Here is a 25,415-nt window from a genome sequence, read left to right on the forward strand (position 1 = left end):
AAAAAGAAAAAAAATAGAAGACTGGCAGAAACTCCATGTAGGTCATTTTATTACTTGTCCGAATCCAAATATCTGACTGAATGCGAGGGCCCGGGCAGGAATACTAATGCTATAGACAATCAATTCGATGCTGTGTTGTTCAATAGGAATGATCAAGAAAACTGCACACTTCGTAAACAGCACGAAGGCTGGCTGGCTCTGCGTTAGAGTATTGTGGCAAAGTGCAGGCTGATCAAATTTGGAGGGATTTACAGCTTGTTTCCTTGCGGCTCTGGCTGCTTACGTCGGCTCGTTTTGCACAGAACAACCGGTTCATGTGATAAACTGAGATGTTGACCAAGGACTCAATCTCTTAGGAAATCGTTTAGCTTGTGGTCAGAGTGAGCATTTAGAACGTGCGACCAGGGCTTAGCGCTGTGTTCAACAGCTCTAGCGAGGAGGCATCGGTGACAGCCATCTTTGGAAAATGGCCAGTGTAGTCATTATCCTCCATATCAGCACATCAGCAGACATTTGCGGGCGGCTAAATTATGTCTTGCGGGAGGCTCAGACCTACAGCGTCTGGATAGCATCCTGTACTAATTCACATTCCTGTTTTATGCAGGATGCATCCAAACAACCTATTTGTGTTTGGATCTCAAGCTCAATTAATTCTCTGCAACCAGAATATTTTGCTATTTCTGCTGTGTTTAATGTGTTTCTTTGTCTTCCCCTTCTTTTCTCTCTGATAGCACGATGTACCGAGGAGTGTGCCCATGGTAGGTGTGTGTCTCCTGATACATGTCAGTGTGAGCCGGGCTGGGGAGGACTGGACTGCTCTAGTGGTGAGTTCACTCTCTCATTAACTCTGAGAGCACAGTTCACTTCATTAAGGCCCTCTCACTCTCACATAGTTAATGGCTGCACCAGTCCCCAGACGCCACTGCAAAGCTACCATGTTTCTCACTTACTCGCTCCCCTCTCTTCTTTAGCCAGCTGTATTAAAAAGTAAAGCTGGAAATCATGGAGGACGAATGAGATGTGTAATCATGCCGTTGCATTAACAAGTTACTTTTTCTGCTGAAGCTCTGGGAGCAAAAACACACTATTTTGATTAGTTATTTCTCTGACTGTGGATTTTTTTTAGTACCTCCATGTTTTGCCAGTTTGCTAATTGTACCCAAAACAGTGTGCACAAAAAATGTATAATGCAAAAACATATAATGCAGATGTGTTTAGAAATAAATTAAAATGTGACATTTTAAATTATATATATATAGTATATACAGCTGAAGTCAAAAGTAGAATCTGCAAAATGTTAATATTCTACCAAAACAAGAGGGATCATGCAAAATGCATGGTATTTTTTATTTTGTTCTGAATGAATAAGATATTTCACATAAAATACATTTACATATAGTCTACATGAGAAAATAATTTTGAATTTATAAAACATGACCCTGTTCAAAAGTTTACATACACTTGATTTTTAATACTATGTTGTTACCTGAATGATCCACAGCTGTGTTTTTTTGTTTGTTTGTTTGTTTGTTTGTTTGTTTGGTGATAGTTGTTCATGAATCCCTTGTTTGTCCTAAACTGCCTGCTGTTCTTCAAAAAAATCCTTTAGGTCCCACAGATTCTGTTTTTTCAGCATTTTTATGTATTTGAACCCTTCCAACAATGACTGTATGATTATAAGATCCATCTTTTCACACAGAAGACAATTGAGGGACTCATATGCAACTATTACACAAGGTTCAAATGCTCACAGATGCTCCAGAAGGAAACACAATGCATTGAGAGCTGGGGGTGAAAACTTTTTGAATTTGAAGATCAGGAAATTAAATTTATCTAGTCTTTTTGGGAACATGTAAGTGTCTTCTGTAGCATCTGTAGGGCAGTAAATTAAAAAAATACATGATATTTAGGCAAAATTCCACTAGAAGTGTACACATCTGGCTCTTAATGCAATGTGTTTCCCTTCTGAAGCATCAGTGAGCGTTTGAACCTTCTGTAATAGTTGTATGAGTCTCTCAGTCATCCTCAGTGTGAAAAGATAGATCTCAAAATTATACAGTCATTGTTTGAAAGGGTTCAAATACAAAAAAAATGCTGAAAAGCCAAAGAATCTGTTGGACCTAAGATATTTTTCTGAAGAACAGCGGGCAGTTTAACCGTTCAGGACAAACAAGGGACTTACAAACAACTATCACTAAACAAAGAAAAAAAAAAAAAAAACAGCTGTGGATCATGAGATATAGGTGTATGTAAACTTTTGAACAGGCTTGTTGTTAAAAATAGGGTGACCATACGTCCTCTTTTCCCCGGACATGTCCTCTTTTTGGACTTAAAAAAATGCGTCCGGCCGGGATTCCTAAATCGCCCAAAATGTCCGGGGTTCGGCTTTTGCTTTCTACAGTCGCCATTCATTGTCTCCGTTTTTGTATTAAAGCCTTGCGCGGGACTGTTGTCTCCCGCAAACATTCTAATATTGAATATAATTTTCGCACATCATGGAGTCGCTATCAATATGCGGAGTATTTAAATCGCTTTGGATGCAGTTCGTGTTGGATGTAGGGTTGCCAAATCCGCATTGGGCTGATTTTAAACAGTTGCGGCGGGTTGATTTTTGAAAGTTTGAAATATTGCATACATTCCATTTGGCTGAAATGCTTGTATTGAAACATTTTGCATTCTGTGATAAAACTGTGGTAGATATTAGTTTTGTGAAGGATGGCCACTGTGGTACACTCTTAAAAATAAAGATGCTTTAAAAGGTTCTTCATAGCGATGCCATGAAGAGCCATTCAGTCAAAGGTTCTTTAAAGAACCATCTCTTTCTTACCTTTTTATAATCTGAAGAACCTTCTTTCGCCAATAAAATTCACAAATACATTTATGGAGCCATTTTAACAAAAAAGGTTCTTCTCTGGCATTGTAAAGCACCTCTATTTTTAAGAGTGTGGGAAGCTTTTTAGCTGTGTTTATGATCAATCTCTATAACAGTGACTGTAAAATATGTAGTTTTGGTATGGAAATGACATATTTTGATACCAAAACTAGGACCCCACCCCCACCCCTCGTCCTACGTCCTCTTTTTTGAAAACTAAAATATGGTCACCCTAGTTAAAAATGTTAATATTATTTTCTCTCTTGGACTATATGTAAATATGTGAAATATCTTCAGGTCAGGACTAAATAAAAAATAACATGCATTTTGTATGATCCCTTTTATTTTGGTAAAATAATTAACATTTAACAAATTCTGCAAGGTGTATGTAAACTTTTGACTTCAACTGTATATAGATAATATAATTTAGGGATTTACAGGGATAATATACTTCCAGACAGATCTTGCATCACCCTGCAATAACAAGCAGCTGGTTGCACAATATCCGATTATTATTACATAAGTGAATTAAATAAAAATAAGAAAATTAGACCAAAAATATTGATTTGAGTTGACATATTTTATTAGCTTTTTAAGCCTTTTTTGGCTTTGAGTCTAGACAAAGTTTAGACTAGATGGACGTTTAAGGCATAACACTAATTACAGTCACATCACTAATTACACAGCCTTTTACCACATAAATAAAGATGAGGACTTAAATTGTTATTTGAGAGGGAGCGTTTTAAAATGTATTATCTTAAATCTGTTACAGTGTACAAAACAAACATTCTGGCAGCAAGATGAACACTGACAATATTACCACAAGCCTACTATTAATAATGAATCCTCCACTTTCATTTTACAGTAAATATACAAGATAACGGTAATTGTGTTTGAATGAGTATTACAGAGAGTTGTGTAATAAATATGCATAAATTTGCATTTTTTTATTATTTCATTATTATTTATTCATTACAATAATTACTGTTTTATTTCTAAAAGCTGTTTTCTGGCTTATATATAGGGACTCATAAACAACTATCTCTAAACAAAAATAAAACACAGCTGTGGATCATTCAGGTAACAACACAGTATTAAAAATCAAGTGTATGTAAACTTTTGAACGGGGTCATTTTTATAAATTCAGCTATTATTTATATATTTTGTGGACTATATGTGAATGTATTTTATGTGAAATATCTTATTCAGGTCAGTACTAAATAAAAAATAACATGCATTTGTATAATCCCTCTTATTTTGGCAAAATAATTAACATTTTGCAGATTCTGCAAGGTGTATGTAAACTTTTGACTTTAACTGTATATACTATATATATAATTTAAAATCTCATAAGATTTCTGTTTCAAGTAAAAGTGAAAAATATATATTTATTAATTTATTTATAGTTTATTTAGATAATTAATGGCTATTTTATGTTTTTATGTGTTTGTGTTTTTATCTGTATCATTCGTTTTACACATTTTGTCCACTCAGTGTTTTTCATACATTATACAAACCACAATTACAATATAAAATGACTTGCTTCACACACAGGATTTAAATTCTATATGGTTTATTTACAACCTTAATGTGAAATCCAATTATGAATTGTTTTGTCCTAAATAATAGTTTTTTTCTCTGATTGATAAGCTCATCATCTTGAGTCATTAAACTTGAATGACAGCAACAATTCCTTGCTTGACGTTGGAAACTGTTCTAAAAAATCGATTGAACGGTAAAATGTGTGTTGTAGCTTGCTGTATGGTCTGACATTTTTGCATATTTTGGTTTAGAAAACTTTCTCATCTAAATAATTAATTGTTGTCTTTGATTATTGTTAATCAATTTTATTTATTAGTCCTTCCAACCTTATTCAATACAAAGCTAGTCAGGGTGATGGCAGATGGACAAACGAATGGAAGACTGGATGGATGGCTTGATTGCTGGATTGATAGGTTGATGGAGGTGGGATGGATGGATGGATGGGATGGGTGGAGAGGTGAATGGATAGATGGATTAGACGAAGCTGGCCTGTTTTCTTGCCCCAGTACTTGGTGGAATGGTCTTCATCATAATTAAAATGATAAGTAGTGCACAGGGTGGAATCAATCTGCATGTGGAAAAACAAACAGACTGTCATTGAATCCTCAAGATGAATTGGTTAACAGGCCTTTACCTCAATGGCTGAAACATTACGGGACAAAATAGAAAGCCATCGACATTCACTCTCTAATCAACTAAATGATGAAAAAGCAGGTTCTAGGAGAGACTAGAGGTTGAGAGAGAAAGAGATATTGACTTGTTTAATATTTATGTCTTGAGAGGAACTTCAAGGAGGGACAACAAACTAAAGCAGCAGCTCTGCAAACTTCTTGACCTTGGTGATCTGTTCTAAAGCAGGCGTGTTAATGTCCTCAGTCCTTTTTTCATCCAGCATCGATAACTGATGCACAAGCCCTTGTCAATGAATGCCAACTAACAACGCGTTTTGACACGATTCGCTAATTTTTCCGGCTTGTCGGCTAACTTGCTGCCCATATTTACCAGTGAATGATGGTTGCAGAAGGCTGCGTATGGATCTATGGGCATTTTCATTAACAAAGGAGCCATTTCATGATTACCAACAGTCTGTAAATCACCAGCTTTCTTTGGGAGGCACCGGCCACAGCGAAGGAAGCACAGACACAACCAGAACTAATGACCTAGACCGATTTTCTATATTGCAATTGACTCATGGGTTTTAGCAGGGTTCCTCAGTGGGCGAACCCACCTCTGAAGCTCAGGATCCTCCCTTGGGTGTCTCTGTCTGAGGGACACGCATTCTTCTGAGCAGGTGCTGTTCTGTACTAATCCACCTTATTAAAACAGACCTGATGATTGAGACAGAAGCATTATTCATAACTTTTATATTTCCATACCGGGCGTTAGGCCAGGCTTTTTCATTTATGAGCTTTCCTCTGTAGAAATGAGGAATGGGAGCCAATTTTTAAATTAAATCTGACCTCTTTTTTCACTCGTACATAAATGGTGCATCATTTTTTTTCTTTTTGCCATTCAAGGTAAATTTCTCGTCTCCCCCTCTATCTCTCTCTCTCTCATGCACGGATGAGTGCTGGGAATCTCGGTTGTCCCGGGGTGGATTCTGTCATCATATTTGAGGATCCTGCTAGCGAACAGAGGCAAATAATCATAGATCATTAATCACAATCAGGGCTTTGGGTCACCGGCAGAAATGCCTGGTGGTGGAGTCAATGAGAAGGTATGAGAGCGAGATAAAGCCGAGTATTATGTGCATGCTGAATGAATGGAGTATATAGGATAATGCTAAGCAATAGGGATGATATGGTTATGAAAAACAGAGCTGCTTTTGGGCAACTGAAGAGCTTGAGAGTTGAAGTGACGAGCTTTGCGCTGACGCTCTGGAGCAGCATCAAAGAGGCTGGCCAGCGTTACTGGAGCAGCACCCACTAGGAGCCTGCTATTTGGGTCAGAAATGAAAACTGAAAGGTGGAGCTTATCACCAGGATGAAGGGATAAAAATGAAATGAAATGAAAGAATGAGAAAGGGAGGGAGGGAGGTGAATAAAAGGGACCTGTCATTTCACTCCTGCTGAGGTCAATCTGCCATTGCCTAAAGACAATGTAGCCATCACGTTTGTCAGACTGCAAATGTGAGATATAACCTTGGATCGTCCCGAAAGCTTCAGGTGTTAAAAGTCGCTGCAAGGCCAGCGGCGACATAAAGGCTTTTACATGAATCTGAATTATGTTCTTACAGTCTTACACAATCTATTTAAGATTCTGGTCTCAAATTTGTTTCCGCTGCTTTGGCAACAGGGTTTCATTCTATTTGATAATTTGTTCAAAGCGTGAGAATTAATGGTGGAAGGGGGGACCAAAGAGAATGCTGAGTTTGGGGAGTTTTTTCAGAATGCATCTACAGATTTCTCCATTTCATATTGATTAGCCTGGGGTGAGGATGGATGTTGCGTAATAGATTTTGATACAGTATCTCAGCAGCTGCAGGCTTTATGATGGCTACATCTTCATCAGTCTCTAGCTTGGCATTATGGCCTGATGCACACATGCCAGCTTTTATTAAATATGATTAAACATGGAAATGAGTGCTATGCCCACATCAGCATACACAGCATACATATATATTTTATTGCTTCAGTGTTTGTTGATTCTGTTTTAGCGCAGTCAGTCAAGTCTGTCTGTTCAGGGCATGGGACAGCACTGCCAGTCAAATGTTTAGGATCAGTAAGACTATGATTTTTTTTTTTAAAGAAGTATCTTACGCTCATCAAGACTGCATTTATTGGATCAAAAAGACAATAATGCTGCGAAATTTTATTACAATACAAAATAATGGTTTCTAATTTAATATATATTAAAATATTTTTTTTCCTGTATTTTCATCAGCCACCATTACTTTGGTCTTCAGTGTCACATGATCCTTCAGAAATCATTCTAATATGCTGATTTATTATTAGAATTGTCTATGTTGTTCTGTCAGATATTTTTTGGAACCTGTATTTCTTTTTTCAGGATTCTTTGATTAATAAAAAGTCTAAAAGAACAGCATTTATTCAAAATAGAAATATTTTGTAACAATATAAGTCTTTGCTATCACTTTTTATCAGTTTAACACATCCTTGCTGAATAAAAGTAATATTGTCTTTCAAAAAAGGAAAAATTTACTGAACCCAAACTTTTGAACAGTAGTGTATATTGTTAAAAAAGATTTCTATTTTGAGTAAATGCTGTTCTTTTTAACTTTTTATTCATCAAAGAATCCTGAAAAAAAGTATCACAGGTTCCAAAAACATATTTTATAACTGTTTCCTGCACTGATAATAAATCAGCATATTAGAATAATTTCTGAAGGATTATGTGATACTGAATACTGGAAAAATGATGCTGAAAAATTCAGCCTTGATCACAGAAATAAATTTGATTTTTTTATGTATTTTAAAATAGAAGAACGTTATTTTACATTGTAATAATATTTCACAATATGATTTTTTTTCTGCATTTTTTATCAAATAAACGCAGCCTTGATGAGCATTCGAAATTTATTTCAAATACATTAAAAATCATACTGATCCCAAACTTTTGACCGGCAGTGTAGGTGTATGTTCTAGTTATGTTTGATGTTTGCACAGTTTCCAGGCTTAAAAGTATTTACTTCACACACAGGACTATTAACAAGCAACCAATACTATAATATTTTGTAGCCAAAGCTGCATTTATTTGATAAAGCTGTTATTTTTTCCAAATGTTCTGTTTTAATTTTTCTGCACCATTTGTTTTTCCGTTTTAATTTTTCTAGACTTTGAATTAATGGTTAAATTAAAAAACATCAAAAAGCACGTCTAATTAATTGAAATCATGAAATGTACACAATTTAACAGCAGTTTATTAAAAATGTAAGAAAAATTGCATTTTAAAGGCCCTATGAAGTTTAAGGGTTTTATTAAATTTTAATAATCAAAAGCTTCTCAAATTAATTGATTTCATTAATAATAATTTTGTAACATAAAAATAATAATAATAATTTATTATTAACATAATATTATTTAAACATTTTAATATTGTTACGGTTTGACGTGCAGGATGAGACGAGACGAGACGATATACACAATAAACACTATTTTAATATAATTCTCAAAGATGAACAAGGCAGGAACACAGATGATAGTCCTCACACGAGTAACATATAACATGAACAAAGACCGACGGTGAACTCATAAAACAGATAGACTTTTAAAGACACACTAATCAACAGACACAGGTGACACAGATGACTAATGATACAAGGACAGGTGCTAGAAATAATGATGAGGGCTAAACCAAATGACACAGATCAACGGGGGGGAAAACAAATGGGATAAACCAAAGACATGAACTGACAGAACTGTGACATTACGCCCCCCTCCGAATAGGCGCGTCCTCGCGCCGTAGAAAAAGAAAAACAAAACAGAAAAGAGGGGCGAAAAAAAAGGAAAATGTCCATGGTGGCTTCGGCGGAGGACGCCACCCCAGGAGGGGGACCAAAACAAAAGTCCAGGTGAAAGACAGTACAGTCCAGAGGGGCGACGACGGAGGGAGGAGCCAGGGAGGACATGGGTGGGGCGTAAGGCAGGAGGAACTGACCCAGACCGCAGCCATGATGACGGCCCACTGTGGAGCCGACGGAGGGAGGAACCATGGTGGATGAAGGCGTGCCGACTCCATGGGGCCGACCGACAGAGGCGGAGCAGATGGAGAAGGAGCCCGAGGCGAAGACGGAGAGCCGATGATCCGGGGTGACGCCGAGGATCCGGAGGGCCAAGGTGGAACAGGCTCTGGCGCCCGAGACGGAGGCGGAGTCCCGGAGATCCGCGGCGGAGCCGGAGCGACAGAGGATGGAGGCTGTGCCCGCAGGAAGGAGGAGTCCCAAGGAGCCGGTGGGACGGCGCGACGAGGCACAGCCGGAGGAGCAGAGTCCTGAGGTGACGATGGGGTGACGACTGACCAGGGCGGAGCCGAAAAGACGATGGAGCCCGGTGGAGCTGGTGGATCGACGGGCGACGGTGTAGAGGAGGGCGTCGAGAGCCGTGGTGGAACCGCGGGGTCGAAGGGCCGAGGCGGAGTCCAGGACTCGGAGGCTGGAGGCGGAGCTGAGGGATCCTCCAGCCGAGACGCTGATGGTAGCTGGCAGTCCCGCGGCGAGCCCACTGCACAGGTGGTGGGCTGAGGGTGAGCTGAGGGGCTGTCAGGGGACAGCGGCGGCCAGACGAACATGGCATCAGATGACAGAGGGTGGGTGGGTGGGAATTCCGGGCAGACAGGACAGACGGATATTTCCATATCAAAGTCAATTAAGTTACCAGAGTTATCTTCGATGAGATCCGAGAAAAAGTCTATTAAGTCCCCAGAATTAGGTCCAAGCTCACCCTCAGTGGTGGTGCAGTGGGCAGGGCTCTCTATCGCCCTCTCTCGCTCCACGTGGCAATCCACCGTCGCCGATGTTGCAGTCGGCTCTCGCACCTGGTCAGATGGGTCAGGCTTTGGCTCTGTCGCTCTCGGCTCTGGCTCTCCATCTGCGGTGGGTTCGGGCTGCAACTCCGCATGTCGGGGTGATGTTTGGCTGGGTTCTGGGTCTGGAGTGGGGCTGACGTCCTCCTTGACGATGTCGACAGTCCAGGATGACTGGCAGGACGCCAACACCCACTCGATGACATCCGGCAGGCTCTCTTGAGGACCCTCCCCGGATAGCAGCGCCTTGGTGGCAGAGTTCAGTCCTAGGCGGTAGTGGACACATAGGCTGCTATCCGGGAAGTGTGACTGGTTTGCCAGGAAGAGAAACTCACGTGTGTGGTCCTCAAGAGAGCGTTCCCCCTGCCTCAGGAGGATCAGGAGAACTGTGGGGTCCATGAAGAAAAACCAAAAAAAACAAAACACTGAGGCTAACAAAACGAAAAAATAAACGTAGGGGAAGGTGCCGGAAAAAACTGTTTCGGTCGGTCTTTCTGTTACGGTTTGACGTGCAGGATGAGACGAGACGAGACGATATACACAATAAACACTATTTTAATATAATTCTCAAAGATGAACAAGGCAGGAACACAGATGATAGTCCTCACACGAGTAACATATAACATGAACAAAGACCGACGGTGAACTCATAAAACAGATAGACTTTTAAAGACACACTAATCAACAGACACAGGTGACACAGATGACTAATGATACAAGGACAGGTGCTAGAAATAATGATGAGGGCTAAACCAAATGACACAGATCAACGGGGGGGAAAACAAATGGGATAAACCAAAGACATGAACTGACAGAACTGTGACAAATATCAGGAATACTGTTTATATTTTTCTGGTAAATAAATGTTGGTAAATATTTTTTCTGTTAAATATTCCTTAAAAATTATGCTTCAGTAATAATTGTATTAGTAGTAGTAGTGGTGGTTATTACAAGTATTATTATATAAAAAATATATATATTTTAATCTATTTTATTTTATTTTAATTCTATTTTTTCCTTGGCATCAGAAAGTTTGAAAACCCATGTTGCAGGCTGTTTAACTTTTCACTTCACTTTATGTTCACTTCAAAAAAAAAAAAAAAAAAAAATGCCAGCTTTACTTTGATCTCATATTTTGCTTGCTTTATTTTTTAAATAAATTGTTTTCCAAATCATTTTTTTCTTTCCAGTGAAATTAATTCTAGCAAATTCTGTATAATGTCTGTACTAAAATTATTAAAAACAAATAAATAAATTGGCAAATTACTAATTACTAGCCTTTAAACGCTTGTAAATATTATTCTTTTAATTTCTTAGCAAACTGTAAGTGAACTGTGTCCAGCGCTAATGAGATTTTCTGTGAAGTTACACAATATATCATGGCATGATTTTTTTTCCCACATTGCCCAGTCAGGGTGAGTGGGACACAGTTACATTTGCATTGCAGAATATTATTGTCAGGTTCTGTGGCAGCTTGACTGCCATGGCAACAAACAGCAGGACCTATTGGCAACTGAGCAAAACATTATTTAATTTTAGGTGAAAATAAGCGGTTTAAAAGTGTCAGATCACATCTTATCGCCGTTCATGTAGGAATCATAGCAACCGGTGCTTATTTTAAACACTTTACCTATCTTTTAATCTTCTATACTGGTATACAAATGATTCATTTCAGATGAGAATGAATGTACAGTGATGCAGCCCCTTTTATTGACTGTTTGGTTGAGGCAGATTGTGATGGTGGTTATGCAGCACACTCTCAACTAATGACTTCTAATGGCAGTTGTCTTGGGAAGTGTTTAGGAGCCAATTTTTCCGCATTAGTGCAGGTTGTGACGATGTGAAAGAAACGTGTGCGGGTTTGAAGGAAGGAGAAATGCAAGGGAAGGGGTCGCGGGGGGCCTCGGGGCTCACCTGCTCACGACACCTCATTTATCAACAGAGGCCCTCAAACAGATGGTGCCATTCCAGATCCGCACAAGTATGTTGACATGATACGCCGTCAAAGGGAGAGAGCGAATTGAGCGTACCTGAACTGAACTTTTGAATTGAACTGAATTGAATTAAATGCGACAGATGGATGGTGTGATTAAAGCCGGGGAAAAAAGGCAGAGATGAAAATTTACATAGAAGGAGCAAACACCACAATGAAATGGAAGACCTATTCAGTGTTCAAGAGAGGGCAAGAAGGGAAAGTTGGCAGGAAAGAAGGACACACTCTCGCCGAGTCTCCTCTGTCATCTACAAAGCAGTTAAATAAATCATTCTCTCATTCCCTATTCTCTTATCCCTCTCTCCTCTCTTTGCCTCCTTTAATCTCTCAGCACTGCTGCTGCTGTGCTCTCAAAAGCTCCAAATACAGACACTCCGCACCAGGAAGTGCTCTCAGCTCACACTCATAAGAGCTTTATTGGCTTTGTTTTATGTATATATGTGTGAGGCTGTCTATGTATGTAAGACAGTGAGAGACATGAAGCGATTTAGTTTTTTATGCAATTTTACACAACATGGAGGCCAAAAAGTATGTGTAAACCTGCTTCTGATTAAACGGACTGTTCACCCCAAAAATAAAATTCTATCATTCATTAATGACCCTCATGACGTTTCAAACCCGTAAGACCTTCATTCATCTTTGGAACACAAATTAAGATATTTTTGATGAAATCCGACAGCTTTCTGACCCTGCGTATACAGCAATGCAACTGACACATTCAAGGCCCAGAAAGGTAGTAAGGACATCAATAAAATAGTCCATTTGACATCAGTTGTTCTCCATAATTTTACGATGCTACAAGAATACTATTTGTGCGCATCTCTTGGACATATTTTAAAGATTATATGCTGCGAACTTTACATTTTTCACATATGTTTTAAAATCCAGTGTTTATAGTTCATCACAGTTGTAAACATGACGGCTTTCTTCTTTTGTGAGGGAGTTTGGTGACACAATGTTTTTGTTTCCTGGCGGAACTGTTATGTGGAGAAACGAGACTGTGAGGCGAGCGGATCCATATGCGAGCTTTATTAGAAAACTTAGACAAGATCAAACACAGGCAGGGTCAACCATTGGCAAACAGGTATAGTACGGGCAAGACATGAGAGGAATCCAGGGACGGGTGAGGGTCGATCAGCGGCAAACGTAATCCAAATGGGCAAGGCAAAAGGGGAATAGACAGTCCAGAGATCGATCGAGGGGCGAACAGAGTCCAAAACGGCAAGACGAAGAGTAATCCAGGGCAGGCTGCAGGCTGCAGACTAGACTAGACAAGAAAACCAGGCAAGGTATCCAAAACACAAAAGACTAGACTACGAAACAAGACTAGGAACAAGATTAACTAAACAAGGGAGTGGCTCCGTAAAGTAGCTGTCGCTTGGAGAGTGATAAACGCTATGACAATACTCGGCCCAGAATGATTGTGATGACCTCGTATTTATACGGTTGGTGATTGGTTACAGGTGAAAGTGCAATGGAAAATGGGAAGTGTAGTCCAGGGTGAAGTGTGAAAGTCAATGTAATGAGCGGGCAACCTCTGGCGGTGAGCGAACGGAAGAACTCGGGCAGAGTTCGTAACAGGAACATTACAGAACTCCTGGAAATCCTGTATAATCTAACCAAACCGATGACGACTTTGAAACTCCTAAAATGTTTCCAGCTAAGTGTGCCGTATGCTTCAGACGTTCAGTCAATGGTCCGTGGACGTGACGTTTGAGGCTGAGACTAATTCTGACGTAGAACGTAGAACATGAGAGTTAGTAATTGAGTCATTCCACGAACCCGGTACGATTTGGACACATTTTTAGATTTTTTACCAAAATGTATTGCTTCTCTGAACATTAATGACATATTTAACTTCCAGAAAAACTTATTTTCCCACCTCAGGCATCAAATCCCTACTATTATTGGTCATTATTTTAAGATATGGCCATATATTGATGTTTATCTGCTTACCCCCAGGGCATCCAAGATGTAGGTGACTTTGTTTCCTCAGAAAAACACAAACAAAGATTTTTAACGAAAACCGGTACAGTCTGCCAGCCAAATAATGGACATGGATGGGCACCAAACCTTTAAAAGTAAACAAAAACATGCACAGACAAATCCAAATTACACCCTGCGACTCGTGACGATACATTGATGTCCTAAGACACGAAACGATCGTTTTTTGCGAGAAACTGAACAGTATTTATATAATTTTTTACCTTTGATACACAGCCACGTCCATCTGTCATTAGAACGAGCTTTCCATCCGGCTCGTTACACGTGTACGCGCTCTGGCGTAGAATACGCAAACGCCGTAAGGGGAAATCAGTGAAAAGTCCCGGATGAGTTTGCGCAAACGTAATATTTTAGCTTCGGTTTGAACAATCAGGATAAGCGCAAATAATTACCATTTTGAATAGCCGCTATACCCACAATCTCTGTGCTCTATGTAAACAATGAGTGTTGTATTCATGCGACAGATCGCTTCCAGCGTTTGCGTATTCTACGCCAGAGCACGTACACGTGTAACGAGCCGGATGATGAGCTCGTGCTCATGACAGATGGACGTGGCTGTGTATCAAAGGTAATTGAACAAATACTGTTCAGTTTCTCACAAAAACCGATCGTTTTGTGTCTTAGGACATCAATGTATCGTCACGAGTCGCAGGGTGTAATTTGGATTTGTCTGTGAATGTTTTTGTTTACTTTTAAAGGTTTGGTGCCCATCCACTCAGATTATTTGGCTGACAGACTGCACCGGTTTTCTTTAAAAAACTCCGTTTGTGTTCTGCTGAGGAAACAAAGTCACCTACATCTTGGATGCCCTGGGGGTAAGCAGATACACATCAAATTTTCATTTTTGGGTGAACTATCCCTTTAACACTGAGATGTGAAAATCTAGGCAGAATACACATGCGCACACACAGCTTTAACATGGACATTACTACATTCAACATATGCATGTGATATAAGACTCTTGATCAAATATAATAATGTATTTAAATTACTGTATAACTTCATCTCACAACCCTGTTATGATCAAATAAGTAACAGGGTTGAGTGTGACGGTGTGATTTTTTTGCTCTAAATGGCCACTGCTCTAAATCTAGAGAATAACAGGAGAGCACATGGCATTCATGATATTAGGAAATCATGTATATTGTTAAAATATCAAGATCATTTTCACAAGTATTTAACAAGGTTAAGTCGTTAAGCTTGACAACCACAATATCACAACATTAATAAGTTATAGTTATAAAAGAAGGTGGTAACTTGCCTCTGTCTGCTCACAATGTTGTTTAGAAGACTTCTATCATGTCACTTCCTGTTAATGATGTCACATACCTGTAAGTATCAGTTCATTATTTTTATAGGGGGAGAATGTTTTGTGTAATGGGGTTGAGGGGGTTACTGAGGTACTTTTTAACTTTTAAACCTTGTTAAATTTTTAACTTTTAAATCTTATTAAAGGAGACATTTCAATGAATACAAAAAGCTTTAAAAAATAGATTTTGGTGACCCGATAGAAAAAAAAAAATTAAAAAGGTCAGAGGGACTCGAATCGTACTGGTTTCACGGAATGACTAAATTAATGACAGAATTTTCATTTTTGGGTGAACTATCCTTTTAACAGGTTTTTAGCCATTTGCTATTAGTAGAATATTTTTCTGTTCCAGCATGACCGCCAGTGCCCCTGTGCACAAAATAAGGTGCAAAAATAAATGGTTTACAGAGTGTGGTGTGAAAGAACTTGACTCGTCCGCACAAATCGTGACCTGAACCTCACTGTACACCTTTGGAATAATTGGAAAGGTAATTGCAGTGCAGGCTATTTATTGATTGATTAGTTTTGTTTTTTTCCATTAAATTAATCATGGATGTTATGGTACATTTAATTTGGTATGGTACATTTGTTTAATGATAATTTATAGATCTCTTATGATTAATTATGAATTAAAGAATCAGTGACTCATTTTTATATCTTTTATGCATTTTTAACCTCATTTAAAGTTTTTTTTTACTTTTTGGTAAATATAAATTTTTTACTTAGTACAGACTTTGTTGTGTGGAGTTTGTGCAGTGAAAAATCTCTAAACCTTCTGCACCTGGTGGGTGGTTCATTTTAAAGTTTCAATTAAAATAAAATAAATATTAAATTAAAATTCATTTGAAAAAAAAAAAACATCAATAACAGGTTGGTATTTTGAAAAGGCATGTTATTCATCTTTCTGTAAACAATTTATCTATAAAGTATGTTTCTTGACCTTGTAATTTTTCATGAACGCTTTAATAAAAAAAATGTTATAACATATTCTGTACTTCCCCAATAATTTAGTCAACTTACAGGTATAGTTCACCCAAAATAAAATAAAAAAAATCTGCCATTAATTACTCACTTGTTTACAAGTAGAGAAATGCACACCAATGCATCATGCACTCTTAAAAATAAAGGTATTTCATGATGCCATAGAAGAACATTTTAAGTCTAAATGGTTCCATAAAGAACCTTTAACATCTGAAGAACCTTTTTTCTTCATGGTGAAAGAAGTTTCTTCAGATTATAAAAAGGTAAGAAAGAGATGGTTCATTAAAGGTGCCATAGAATGCATTTATACAATATTTTAAATTGTCCTCTGATATCTACATAGAAGGTATATGGCATAGGAAAGGGCAAAAATTCTCCAGAAACGGTTTTACAGGTACAACCCTATGATTTGTCCCTAGAATGAAATGCTCTGTTATTGCCTTATTTGGAAGCTTCATGAATATTAATGAGCTCTGCTCTGATTGGCTGTTTCACAGAGCTGCTCATCTCTATAGCTGGCACATGGATAAAAATATATATTGAATTAGGAGCTCTAGCCGCTTTTAATATGTGGTTTGTTGAATCTGCCATTTTGAATTCCGACATTTTACTCTCTCATTACTGTGATCACATGTTCTCTGTGTAAAGTTATAATGCAGAGGGAGTGCTTACTTACCACACAAGTTCAGCTGCTTGACAGTGATACTCGGGATCTGTACATCATTCGCCATCATCAGCGCAGTCATCTCTCTGTTTATGTGGTAAGTGAAATCTTTTGTACTGCAATGTAACAGGCTAGCGCTAGCATTAAGCTAACCGTGTCCCTTCAGTGGCTTGCCTTATTTTACTGGTGTACTGACTTTACCAATGCAAATGTTGGGGGTGTAACTATTAACGATCCCGACTATTGCGTAATAGTCAAGTTATGCTGGAATTGACCTATTTTTCGGTGGTCTTTTGCAAACACTAGATTTATATAAGGAGGAAACGATGGTGTTTGAGACTCATGGTATGTCATGTCCATGTACTGAACTGTTATTATTCAACTATGCCAAGGTAAACACAGTTTTCCATTCTATGGCACCTTTAAAGAACTTTTGACTGAATGGTTCTTTGTGAAACCAAAAATGGTTCTTCTATGGCATCGCCGTGAAGAACCTTTTAAAGCACCTTTATTTTTAAGAGTGTGGTACTCATTAAAAGGTATTTTCAAAGCTTCATAAAATTAAGGTTAAAACCTTTCTGGGCCTTTCAGTTGTGTTGCTGTCTATGGAGGGTCAGAAAGCTCTCGGATTTCATCAAAAATACCTTAAATTGTCACTCCTGAAGATAAACAAAGCTCTTACGGGTTTGAAACAACATGAGGGTGAGTAATTAATGACAGAATTTTCATTTTTGGGTGACTAGCCCTTTAAATCCTGCATCCTTTTTACATCAAAAAACATAATTTGGCTATTTTCGATTCTGTTTTCACCCATTCTTTGAATCACGCTGTTTGTTGGCTTGCCACATTCAACAGTTTTGCATATTAAAGTAATAAATGGACGCTGCTGTGATGTACATTCATATCAAATGATCTGTAACCAACAAAGCAATAGTGACACATGGTAAAAACGTTAGTCACACTTGTGTGTTGTGACATTACTGTCAGCTCCAATCTAGTCAGCATTGTATCTCTTTTAGTTTCAGTCTCTCTGAAAAGTCTTTTGAAATGTCTTGTTTAAAAACGGCCAAAGTAAAATTAAGAGAACAAATGAACAGTGACGGTCTAGAATGTAGTTACTCCTACTATATGCGTGAATCGGTGGGCGAACTGAAGAAGTAATGATGGAGAAGTAGGCATCGAAAGACCATCTTTCATCACACTATGACGTCAGATTGAAATAAATATGAGTCATTTTGGCAGCTTGGTTTCATTAAAAGCTGTTTTTGGACTAACAAGGAAGTTTTGAGTTCTGAAACTCTTATGGACTTTTTAGTCCGCAAATCATTTTCATAGACTTACCTTATTGAAAACAGGTTTTGAACACAGATATTTTTGTTATGTACTCCCTCAAAATTCATTACGTTTTACCCAAAAAAAATCACATTTAAAAGAAAGGCCCTTTAGCCATGTTCTTAAATCTATTGGAAACCTTCCCAGACGAGTGGAAAACTAGCTTCAAAGACAAGACCAACTTTATTATTTTTATGTTTGTTTTTTTTTTTTTAAATGAAATGCCCACCAAGCATATACATAAAGCTGTGTTGTTCAGGTGTCCACACATTTTCGGCCTTTCGGTGTCTTTCTTCTAGTCTAGTGGCTTGCATGCAAAATAAAAAAGGTGACAGAAAAGTCCAGAACCTGATCACTCACAGTAATTGCGCATTCCAAACACGGTGACAACTCATCTGTCTCATCTGTAAGCACAAATCATTTATACTCTGCTGGAGGAAAAACAAAACTTAATCAGTGGGATACCTCATTATATAGCTGAATGAATGTGATCGCTCGCTACACACAGGGTTTCCTTAAAAAGCCAGACAGCGTCTCTTTCTCACGGTCCAAACGAAAAATTATCATCGATACAGACTTTTCTCTGACTTTGAAGAATCAAAGCGTGCTGTGTGAGGTGGCGAGGGAGCGAGATTCTCCCTGTGACCTCATTCCCTCCCTCATTGGATCAACACTGCCCAGGTGTTTGTGTGTGTGTGTCTGCAGTCACAAAGTTCAGCCCCTCGAGCCTCGCAGTCTGCTCGGTTATGAGCCGGCGCTGCGTCTCTGTTGTCAAATACGAGCGGCTGGGGGCTGCTGTTTGTGGCTGACCCCAAAACTCTCTGGATGAGGATGGAATAAAAATATAATGGGTTCTGGAAACCAGAACGAGAAATGGTTGACTCCTTGAAGGGAGTTGGGTCCAGTCATTCAGGATTCAAGGTGTGTGTTTGTGTGTGTGTGTGTGTGTGTGTGTATGTGTGTACCTGGTATTCATCACGTTATGGGGACCAAATGTCCCCACAAGGATAGGAATACCAGTAGATTTTGACCTTGTGGGGACATTTCTCAGGTCCCCATGAGGAAACAGGCTTATAAATCATGCACAATGAGTTTTTTTGATGAAGTAAAAGTGTGCACAATCTCCTGTGAGGGCTAGGTTTAGGTGTAGGGTAGGTGTAGGGCGATAGAAAGTACGGTTTGTACAGTATAAAAACCATTACGCCTATGGAATGTCCCCATAAAACATGTAAACCCAACATGTGTGTGTGTGTGTGTGTGTGTGTGTGTGTGTGTGTACCTGGTATTCATCACGTTATGGGGACCAAATGTCCCCACAAGGATAGGAATACCAGTAGATTTTGACCTTGTGGGGACATTTCTCAGGTCCCCATGAGGAAACAGGCTTATAAATCATGCACAATGAGTTTTTTTGAGGAAGTAAAAGTGTGCACAATCTCCTGTGAGGGCTAGGTTTAGGTGTAGGGTAGGGTTAGGGCGATAGAAAGCACGGTTTGTACAGTATAAAAACCATTACGCCTATGGAATGTCCCCATAAAACATGTAAACCCAACATGTGTGTGTGTGTGTGTGTGTGTGTGTGTGTGTGTGTGTGTGTGTGTGTGTGTGTGTGTGTGTGTGTGTGTGTGTGTGTGTGTGTGTGTGTGTGTGTGTTTGTTTGTTTTTGTGACATATCAGGACACAAATTGGTGTAATAACCTGGGTATGACATAGGTATTACAAGGAGAGGGTGACTTATGAGGACATTGCCCATGTCCCCACTTTTCAAAAGACTTATAAATCATACAGAATACTTTTTTTGAGAATGTAAAGATATGCACAGTCTCCTGTGAGGGCTAGGTTTAGGTGTAGGGAAGGTGTAGGGTGATAGCAAATATCGTTTGTACAGTATAAAAACCATTACGTCTATGGAATGTCCCCACATTTCACAAAAACAAACATGTGTGTGTGTGTGTGTGTGTGTGTGTGTGTGTGTGTGTGTGTGTGTGTGTGTGTGTGTGTGTGTGTGTGTGTGTGTGTGTGTGTGTGTGTGTGAGATTAGTGTATTGATTGATGATGTGTTTTTATGTACAGTTGAAGTCAAACAATTACATACACCTTGCAGAATCTGCAAAATTATAATTATTTTACAAAATTAAGAGGGTTCATACAATATGCATGTTATGTTTTTTTTTATCTATTACTCACCTGAATAAGATATTTCACATAAAAGACGTTTACATAAAGTCCACAAGAGAAAATAATAGTTGAATTTTAATACTCTGTTGTTACCTGAATGATCCACAGCTGTTCTTTTTTTTTTTTTTTTTTTTGTTTAGTGATAGCTGTTCATGAGTCCCTAAACAGTTAAACTACCTGCTGTTCTTCAGAAAAAATCCTTTAGGTCTCACAAATTCTTTGGTTTTTTAACTTTTTTGTGTATTTGAACTCTTTCCAACAATGACTGTATGATTTTGAGATTCATCTTTTCACACTGGGGACAACTGATGGACTCACAAGTACCTTCTGTAGCTTCTGAAGGGCAGTACTAAATGAAAAATATACTGTACATATATATATTTAGGCAAAATAAGAAAAATGTACAAATCTTTATTCTGTTCAAAAGTTTTCACACCCTGGCTCGTAATGCATTGTGTTTCCTTCTGAAGCATCAGTGAGTGCTCGAACCCTCTGTAATAGTCTCTCAGTTGTCCTCAGTGTGAAAGGATGTATCTCAAAAACATACAGTCATTGTTTAAAAGGGTTCAAATACAAAAAATGCTGAAAAACTTAAGAATTTGTGAGGGGAAAAAATTCTGAAGAACAACAGGCAGACTTACAAACAAGGGACTTATGATCAATCACTAAGCAAAAAAAAAATCACAGCTGTGGATCATTCAGATAACAACAGTATTAAAAATCAAGTGTATGTAAACTTTTGAACGAGGTCATTTTTATAAATTCATCTATTATTTTCTCTTGTGGACCATATGTAAAAGTCTTTCATATGAAATATCTTATTCAGGTCAGAGCTAAATAAAAAATAACATGCATTTTGTATGATGTCTCTTATTTTGGTAAAATAATTAACATTTTGCAGATTCTACAAGGTGTATGTAAACTTTTGACTTGGTTGTAAAAAACACTAGTAGTGTTTTTAAAGGAGACAAGATGTAAAAACTCTCACGTGTCCCCAGAATGTGGGCTGTGCCTTTACAGCTCATACCTCAGATATTTTGCTAAATAGTCATGTCTATTGCGCTGAAATCATGCATTTTAAATCCATATCACTTTAAACTTCTGATAAACGGTTTTCTGAGTGCACACATCCGAAGCATGCACACAGAAAGCAGCTGTCACACGGCATGTGAATATTAATCTAAGTTCTCTTTCATGTCTTATTGCGCTTAAACTGTCAAATACACACAAGTTTATGTTAAAAACACATTAAAACAGTCGGTTATGTCTGTGAAGGTAAACAGCTGGGAAAGAAATCACATGTTTATATTAGATGCTTCAGCAGCGTAATATACAGTAAATAAATCAGAGGCTCTGAGGCTGGGACTCTAAATTCTGTTCATTTCTGTTAAATTCAGCCAACAACAGAACAGTTACCAAGCTTTGCTCAAACTTTCGCCATGGCATTAAAACTGGTACACGGTTGTCGTTTGCAAAAACACAATGGCAGTGCCGTGGGTGAACACTCGCAGATTAAGGGGCGGTAATATTATAATAAGATCCCCTTTCTACGTCACAAGGGAAGCGAAATCTGAGTGGCGCATTTTACCACACATTTTCTGGGTTGGTAGAAGCACCAGGGACCAGATTATAGCAGATAAACGCGGTCAGATTTTCATGATATGTCACCTTTAATGTCTGTCGATGGAGTTGAGAGAACCTTTGTTCCCCATTGTTTGGACTTAATTAATTGACCAGCTGTAATGGACCAAACCCCGTGCCCTCTTTATAGGCCACAGAAACTCACAAGCTCCCCAAAACTACCCCTATGGTATTGTTTAGCTCAGCCCTGAATGCATTTTTGCTATCCCACCAGCCTTTTGTCGTATTCAAGCACAATTAATTTTCGAGTAATGTCCCATATGGCCTATTGTAGCACACATATTTCTCAGCCGTGATTATTTCCATATTGCGCATTGTTGATAACAGCAATATCGTCTCCGAACACAGTCAGCGGCTTTCTCGACTGAAGGCTTTTTAGAAAAGGTCCAGCTATTTTGATGAGTGTCGGAGATGATAGCAGCGCCTGTGATTGCACAGGCATCATTTATGTTTCCCTTCGCTAGATATAACCATCAAATAGATGTCCACAAAGGACGTAAAGCCAGATTCTACAGTGTTGTCCGTAGTCTAAACAGCCTTTAGGTTGCGTAATTGAAAAAAGACATTATAAAGCTGTATTGCTTCTTTGTAAGGTCTAAAATAGCTAAAATGTTGTGATGACAGTGCAACCGCAAGCTGCTGGCTGCATACTAATGCAGGGCCGGGCTCTGCTGTGGTCATTTCATAGTCTGAGTCACACTTGATTTTGGGGTTGATTTCCATGTTTATGAAGTTTAGCGCTACAGGATTCAATTTATTTCATTGATCATTACATTTGATGATCTCTTTACTTGCTGTGATGTTAATTCTCCAGACTCTGAGTAGAAATTGCTCTTGGCATTAGAGGTCATGTTGTGATGAGGTGAAGGCAGGAAAGGGAACTGGATTCTCTCACAAGCTACTTAATGGAGCTACAGAGCACATGCCGCTGCACACGTCTGTAGGCCTTGATTTCAAGGGTACCTGCAGGTATTCTTTATGTGTATTATTGTTGGGTCATTTCTGGACCTTTTGTATTAGACTACCTTTTGAATTCTTTAAAATGAATATGCATAAGATGTATTTTCAAGAAGGATTTTTATAAGATGGTTTAACAGACTTTCAGAAATTTTCTTGCTTACCTCAGGCCCTTAAACTTTTTTAATTATAACACGATTATTTATTGCACAATGGCAATGAACAAGATGGAACCTAACAGGATGCAAATAAAAGGCTACTGTAATGTTTATGCTGTTTGTCCTTGAAGTGGTAATTTGAAGTTAATTTTGATATTTTGCACCTTTTTTTGATAATATACAGAATTCTGTCATTTTCTAGACCAGCGGTTCTCAATTCCAGTCCTCGCGCCCCCCCCGCTCTGCATATTTTGCATGTCTCGCTTAGTTAACACACCTGATTCAGATAACAAGCTCCTTAGAAGTGAGGTCCGTGCAGGATGTGTTCCGATTGACATTGCCTGCACAGTGTTCATTGCTCCCTAAGCGGGGGAAATCTGTTTACTATACTTCGAAACATTCATTCACATATTTACGCTACGCCACCACATGTAGCGTCTTCACACACAGATGAAACTTACTAGAGAAGTGTGACATAAATGCATCTGTAAATAAATGCATTTTAAATTTACGTCTCACACGCTTTAATGACCTTTAAATGGAACACATACGCTCGCTTCGAACTAATGAATAATGGCGGAATATCCTGTGATGTCCACTTCGAAGGGCAGTAACGTTGGAATAGAACAAACGTCGGAAGCGATACATGAAACACGCAAAATGTGCAGAGCGGGGGGGCGCGAGGACTGGAATTGAGAACCGCTGTTCTAGACAAACCAATTTATCAGAATTGCTATTGATAATACTGATATTATACTGATATTATTTGAGCTATTGTTTTCCTACCAAAAAGCAATATTTTTGTCTGATATAAGTCTTAGCTTAAAGCAATTATTTTTGCAATATGTATGTATATCAGAGTTATTTTAGTGTTGTTTATATACTATTAGAACATAAAATGTATTTTATTTTGAATTATATTTTATTTTTATATTTTAAGTTTTCATTGTAAATTGATATAAATAGATAGATAGATCATATAAAAATAATAGCTAATTATTTATTTTATTTAATGGTTTTTGAGTTTGAGTATATTTATTGACAGCTATACTATATATGCTTGTATGTGTATGTATATATATATATATACACAGTCAGACCCGATATTATTCATACCCCTGGCAAATTCTGACTTAAGTTACTTTTATTCAACCAGCAAGTTTTTTGTTTTTTTTTTAATTAGAAATGACACAGACGTCTCCCAGAAGATAAGAAGATGATGTACAAGAGGCATTATTGTGGAAAAGATTATTACTCATCTTTTATTTACATTTGAACAAAAAGTGGCATGTCCAAAATTATTCATACCCTTCTCAATAATCAATAGAAAAGCCTTTATTGGCTATTCCAGCAATCAAATGCTTCCTATAATTGCTGACCAGCTTTTTGCATGTCTCCACTGATATTTTTACCCATTCATATTTAGTGATGAGCTCTAACAATTTCAGGTTGGAGGGTCTCCTTGCCATCACCCTGATCTTTAGCTCCCTCCACAGATTCTCAATTGGATTTAAGTCAGGACTCTGCAAAACGTTAATGTTTTTGTCTGCTAACCATTTCTTTAACACTTTTGCTGTGTGTTTCGGGTCGTTGTCATGCTGAAATGTCCACTGGTGCCCAAGGCCAAGTTTCTTTGCAGACTGCCTGATGTTGTTGTTGAGAATTTTGATGTATTGCTCCTTTTTCATGGTGCCGTTTACTGTGATTAGTTTCCCTGGTCCACTGTCTGAAAAACACCCCCAAAACATGGATGGGATGGTGTTCTTAGGGTTGAAGGCTTCTCCTTTTTTACCCCAAATGAAGGCTACATCATTGTGACCAAACAATTCAATTTTTGTTTCATCTGACCATAAAACAGAAGACCAGAATTCTTCTTCTTTGTCCAGATGAGCATTTGCAAAGGCCAAGCGGGCTTTTGTGTGCCTTATCTGGAGAAGTGGTGTCCTCCTTGGTTTGCGTCCGAGGAACCCAGAGGTGTGCAGTGTCTGCCTTGAGATGTTGCCACCAGCAGAGCCCAGATTCATCAGGATGGCCTTGTTGGTGATCCTTGGATTGTTTTTTTTACCTCTCTCATTATCCTCCTGGCCAGCACAGGTGTCACTTTTGGCTTCTGACCACGTCCTCTGAGATTTTTCACAGTGCGGAACGTCTTGTATTTTTTAATAATACTTTGCACTGTAGCCACTGGAACTTCAAAACATTTAGATATGGTCTTATAGCCCTTTCCTGACTTGTGAGCAGCTGCATTGCGCAGCCACAAGTCCTCAGTGAGCTCCTTTGTCTTAGCCATGACTGTCCACAAA

At 38.5% G+C, this 25,415-nt stretch overlaps 1 protein-coding gene across 1 annotated transcript in view; it reads left to right on the forward strand.

Moving 5' to 3' along the window:
- megf11 (multiple EGF-like-domains 11) overlaps window positions 1–25,415 on the forward strand; it is a 183,270-nt gene that overhangs the window by 56,676 nt on the left and 101,179 nt on the right. Inside the window, exon 6 of the mRNA XM_073850488.1 lies at window positions 732–824. Within this exon, the coding sequence (XP_073706589.1) occupies window positions 732–824 (93 nt within the window). The remainder of the gene's footprint in view (window positions 1–731; window positions 825–25,415) is intronic.

This window comes from Garra rufa, chromosome 11 (assembly GCF_049309525.1).
Source record: "Garra rufa chromosome 11, GarRuf1.0, whole genome shotgun sequence".
In the NCBI taxonomy this organism is placed as follows: Eukaryota; Metazoa; Chordata; class Actinopteri; order Cypriniformes; family Cyprinidae; genus Garra; species Garra rufa.